This window comes from Tupaia chinensis, unplaced genomic scaffold, assembly GCF_000334495.1.
Source record: "Tupaia chinensis unplaced genomic scaffold, TupChi_1.0 Scaffold143651_1, whole genome shotgun sequence".
NCBI classification, from domain to species: Eukaryota; Metazoa; Chordata; class Mammalia; order Scandentia; family Tupaiidae; genus Tupaia; species Tupaia belangeri.
The window spans coordinates 3,254,016-3,259,385 of NW_006203500.1; the positions used below are offsets into that span (position 1 = coordinate 3,254,016).

Genomic DNA, 5,370 nt, shown 5'->3' on the forward strand with positions numbered 1-5,370 from the left:
CGGCCGTCCCCCGAGCGGGAGCGGCGCAGGAAGCGCTTCTCTGGAGAGCGAGACACAGATAGGGCACGGGCTCACACGCGGAGGCCAGGCTGGGCCGCCCCTCGCCGCCTGCCGCCTGCCCCGGCACCCCCAGGCACTCGCACAGGGAGGGGACAGCCGGGGGCCCAGCCCTAGTCCCGCCTGCCCAGAGGAGAGGGACTGATTTTCAGCCCCAGCCCTGACACCTGGTCCGGGTCTCTGTCTGGCCTCTGACCACAGCCTGGATGGGCGGGGCCTCGGGCCAACTGCCTGCTGGTGTCTGTGCTGGCCATGGCCTGGTGTGGCCCTGCACAACTGCGCAGCCCCTCTGAGCCTCAGCTTCCCCATCTCGGACGGCTGCCGAGCTCAGCCACTGCCCAGTGCTGCACGCCCCCAGGGGGACAGAGCCCTACCCTGGGAGATGAGGAAGGCCCTCCACCAGGGTTGGGGAAGGGCGGGAGCCCAAGACTGGGCAGTCAGGGAGGGGTTGCACCAGCCACTCCGTGGAGGGGAGCAGACTGCAGGGTGGTGGGTAGAAGCAGAGATCAATTAGGAAGGCTGGTCATCTAGGCCTCTGTGGCAGAGGCTGGGTAGGGCAGCTTTGGGCTCCCACCCGGGACCCTGCAGTTCCCAACAGTGACCACCAGATGGCAGGCAGGGGGCGTGGCAGAGGGGCCATCACCTAGGGCCACGTGGAGCCAGGAAGGCATTGCATTCCCCAGTGCCTGAGCAGGCATTTCTGGGGTGCCGCATTCCTGGGTGGCCCTTGGACCAATGCTGTTCCCTCGGCACAGGATGGTCCCCATCTCGCTCAGCAGGCACCTGGGGGATGCACTGGCCTGCTCTGCTGCACACAGTAGGTGCGCTGGACGAGCAGGGGGCCCTCTGTCAGAGGAGCAGTGGGGCTGGGCTCTGCCAGAATGCCAGGTGCCCCGGCCGACCCCCAGGGCGTGGTCCTCCTCTCCCGTGGTTCTGTCTGAGCTGGGGTGTCTCAGGCTCTGGGCGTTGGCACACCCCACACCCTCTGCTTGGCCAGTTTCCAAGGCTGAGCACCTGTGTCCTTCTGGGGAACATGGAGGCCTCTTGGGCTCTCACTCCTTGTGGAGCCTGCTCTGGATCCCATCTCTGTCTAGGCCAGCACGAGTGGGGCCAAGGGGTTGCTCAGGGCACCTTTGCACATGACAAAACCAATCCGGAGTGGGACCCTGGTTCTGCCATGAATTAGTCATTGGGTGGGGCAGGTTGCTTCCCTGGCCAGGCCTCAGTTTCCCCATCTGTTCACTGGTTGATGAGGCAGTGGTCATCCTACCCGCCCCCCAACTAGGGCCCAGGCAAGCCTTACCCAGGATGCAGGAGTGGGTGAAGGGCCCCTCGCTGGAGTAGAGGCCGTAGGTGCCCAGGTAGGGCGACACCACCTTCTGGATCAGTGTCTCTAGGCGCAGGTAGTCCTCAGTCACACCCCGGGACTCGTGTACCCCCTGCAAGAGAGGGAGGGAAGGTCCTCGCCACCAGAGCTGCCTTCTGCCTGCTTCTTCCCCACCCCAGCGCCTCTGAGGGCCCAGGGCAGCATCCACAGGGATCCCTGGCTCCCTCCAGCCCTCTTTGAGTCACCCTGATGCTCCGACATTCTCCACGGTTGTCCCTGCCCGAGTGGCCATCATGGTTAGGGAGGCCATGATGCACAATGGACAAGGACCTGCAGGGTCTCGACAAAAAGGGGATGGTCTTGATCAGGTCACCCCACCTCACAAGGAGGACCCCACTTCCTGGCAGTCTATCCAGTGACCCTCAGGCTTGCGAGCGGCGTTGGGCAGTCTGTGAACTTCACGCTGTCTCACTCCCCTACCTCATATGAGGGGCGAGGGCTGGGAGCCTGGGACGGGCCCTCATGTGCACTCGGACATGCAGCTGTTCAGTGCCATCAGAACCCCGGCTCTGGGACCCGTGAGAGGGAACTGTCACCCTGCAGGCCAAGCTCGGCACTCAGTAGGTCTTCAACCAGGCAAGCAGCAGGCTGTGAGCTCAGACCCACCTGGGCTGGGAAGCCGTGGAGTGAGGTGAGGGGTGGATGGCATGGCCAGAGAGGCCTGGCCCAGAACGCCACATAAGCAGGGTGGCCACCAGGGGGCAGCACCGCCCAGCCCTGGCCCATGCCCAGGTGGGGCTCCTTCAAGGTCAGCCTCTTGGTGGCAGTGGGATCCCTGCTGGTAGGGACCTGGGTTCCCATGCTCTCTTGCCAAGTAGGTCTTCCTCCCCTCGCACTGGCGTGGAAACCACAGAGGCCCAAGACCAAGCCCCTCAGGGCTGCCAGCTTCCTTCCAGCCCCATCTGACCCAGAATCGAACATCTCACTGGCAGGCTGACATCTGCTTGGTTACCAGGACAGCTGCCAGCCCCCGGACCCCCACACCGCCACATCCCCAGCCCCTGGCTCGGATCTTGGCCCACCGTCCTCTCCCCCAGCTCTGGCTCTGCAGAGCCTCGTCTGAAGGGGTTTCACGTGCACGAGGAAGTTTAGCACGAGGGGGCTTTGGGCCTGGGAGAGCCAGAGTGAGCCAGCCCTGCCCCGTCAGCTCTGTGAGTGTGGACCCCACTTCCCCACCTCTGAAGGACATGGGCAGTGCCCACTGCTAGGACAGTGAGGAGCCAGCAAACCGGCCTGGTGCCACGGCAGTGCTGGGGCAACAGCGCCTGGGAGTGGCTGTTTGCAGGGGACACTGCTGGGGCCATCAGCTCCCCTTTCTGGGGCAGGACCCTCAACCGTGTGTGATGCTGACTCTTGTAAGGTTCCCCAGAGCTGTCCTTGCTAATGAAAGCCACCTCCACGGAATGTCCAGACCTGCACATGTGCCTCACACTGGCGTGGAAACCAGTGGCCAGAGGCCAAGCCCCTCAGGGCTGCCAGCTGTGTAGCCACAGCCCCAAGGACTCACTGATGGGGTACAAAGGCCCGCCCCGCCCACAAGGAACAGCCCTGGTCTGTTCACATCCTGGGGGCCCTGAGGTGAGGTTTCTCCTGAACCTATAGCTTCGTCTGCCTTACTTTCTCGTAGGTTTTTCCTGAAGGTCCCTGTCCATTAGGGTCACCAAACCCTTGCCTCAGGCCCTGCCTCCAGAGCCGACCTCAGGCACACTGTCAGCCCCACCCACCTGCAGCACCAGCAGCATCTGCACGATGGCGGGGGGCACCCGGGCATGGGCGCGGGCCAGTGCATCCTCCAGCTTCACGCTGAGGGTGATGGTGTTCCGGAAGTGGAGCAGGGCCAGCTGGCGCACCGATGGCTCCTTGCCCTGTGGACAAGGATGTGCCGCACCCAACCCCGTCGCAGCCATGTGAGGATGCATGGCCTTGTCTCCCCACCCAGTTTTGGGGCCAGACACAGGGGGACGGCCCCTCCCACACAGCCCCCAGCAGAGGGTCCCTGTTGTTCCCTCCAGAGTGGAAAGGCCGACACCAGACACAGCCCTACTGTGTGCTGGGCTGGCCTCACCACTCCAGGTCCACAGGGAGGGGCATCCTTATCTGCACCTAGTAGGTGTGCAGGCAGGTCCCGAGGGCCCGGGTGGGTGTCTCGGGCTCGCGCACCACCCGGCTGCTCACCTGCACGGGGTAGAAGACGGCCTGCAGCGTGGGCAGCACGTCGCTGAAGAAGAAGTCCCAGGTTTCTGCCAGTGAGTCCAGCAGCTTCTGCCCTGTGGGCATGGGAGCCATCACCGCCCATCCCCAATGAGGTCTGGCACTCCTGCACTCCCCAGGACAGGTGGGTGCCCTGAGGGCCAGGTGGAGCCTGGAGCTGCCCGGCGGAGGGCAGTGTCGGCCTGTAGCTCAGCAGCTCTGTGGTGCTACTGACCAGGCAGACAGCCACGTGGGCTGCTGTTCAGGTCTTCTCCCTCGAGCCCCTGTGGCGGGGGGCCAGGCCCCTAGGCTGCCTGTGGAGAGGACTAGAGAGCCACGGAGTCATGCTCAGCAGCAGCCCACAGAAAGGCTGGAGAGGGGAGGAGAGAGGGCCAACAGAGCAGGCAGGGAGGGCTCTGGGGAGGAGGTGCCATCTCGGCACAGGTGGGGGCACATCTTGGGGTAAGAGCCCTAAACAGGTACGTGGGAGGCTCTTTGCAGTTTCTGCTGAGTGAGCCGCACTGTCCTAAGGGTGGGCGGCCCTTAGGGGATGAGGACAGCGAGGTGCTCTAAGCTAGCCCCTGGCAGCTAGCCCCTGGATCCACCAGGAGACACAACCTGTGGGGCCCTCGGCCTCTGCCTGGGCTGAGTGGAGCCCGAGATGGAGGCTTCCTGTCAAGGAATGAGCGGGCCTCGACGTGGGTCCCCAAGGCCTCTGCTGCATGGACGGGCCCTGGGTTGTGGCTGTCTCCGAGGCAGAGGAACAGTGGCCTCTGGAGGCTGGCCTCCCAGTCTGCACCGGCAGGACAGACCGCCGGGCGGTCTGTAGGTAAGCGGGGCAGGAGGCCGCCTCCAGCACCCAGGTCCATGTAGGGGGAGGCTGCCAGCAGCCACAGGCCCACAGCCGTGGTGGGGCCCACCTCCCTGTCCCTGGCGGCCACAGCTGGCACAGGCCGGAGGAACGTGCGGGACGTGGATGCGCTGCCAGCAGAGCTGAGCCCCACAAGGTCCCCTCAGTTCCTGTCCCGGCGGCAGGAAGAAAGGCAGCTCAGTTCCCTGTGGCCAGGGGCGGCTCTGGGTGCCGGCCAGGCTGGTATTCCGCTGAGCCCAGGCCGATTTCCAGCCCACGTTTCCAGCGGAAAGCCACGGAGAGCAGATGTTGAACACTGGGCCCAGGCCCGGCCAGAGCCTGCCCGGCTGGGTTCTCACAGGAACTATTCCCGGGGCTCCTGGAGGAAGCGGGGCTCTGCGGGGCTGGAGCCTGCTCTACACCTTGCTGTGGGACCCCAGGGAGTCCCCGGCTGAGCCTCAGTAGCACTCTCTGTAAAGTGGGTGTGACAGACACTCCCACATGGGGACCTGGGACAGTGCAGCGTGTTGGCCGTGGGCATCGCATGGCTGGGGGCGTGTGTGCTGTCCTGGCCATGCCAGTGCCAGGGACGACTGTGCAGGTGGGAGGCAGGAAGGGACCAGGCTAGTCCTGCTCAAGTCTCACCACCCACGGGGGAGATCCCTCGGCTAGTGGTGACCACAGGGAGCGATAAAGGTCACAGCACGGGGGAAAGTGAGGAGACCGTGCGCTTGGCCATGTGACGTGCTCCAGCTTGGACTCCCTGGGGACAGAGAGGCAGGCCCCGGGCCTGTGGCGGCAGCAGAGCAGGGACTGCTCCTTGTTCCCACGTTGCCAGCCGCTGTCCCTGCCCCGGGCGGGGTGTCTGGTGGGGGGGGGCCCCCCA

General features: G+C 65.0%; 1 protein-coding gene across 1 annotated transcript in view; it reads right to left on the minus strand.

The window, feature by feature from the left end:
- PRR5 (proline rich 5) overlaps positions 1 to 5,370 on the minus strand; it is a 44,749-nt gene that overhangs the window by 4,158 nt on the left and 35,221 nt on the right. The window contains exons 6-9 of the mRNA XM_027766752.1: positions 3,620 to 3,711; positions 3,169 to 3,309; positions 1,361 to 1,496; positions 1 to 40 (exon numbers count right to left, since the gene is read on the minus strand). Of these exons, the coding sequence (XP_027622553.1) occupies positions 1 to 40; positions 1,361 to 1,496; positions 3,169 to 3,309; positions 3,620 to 3,711 (409 nt within the window). The remainder of the gene's footprint in view (positions 41 to 1,360; positions 1,497 to 3,168; positions 3,310 to 3,619; positions 3,712 to 5,370) is intronic.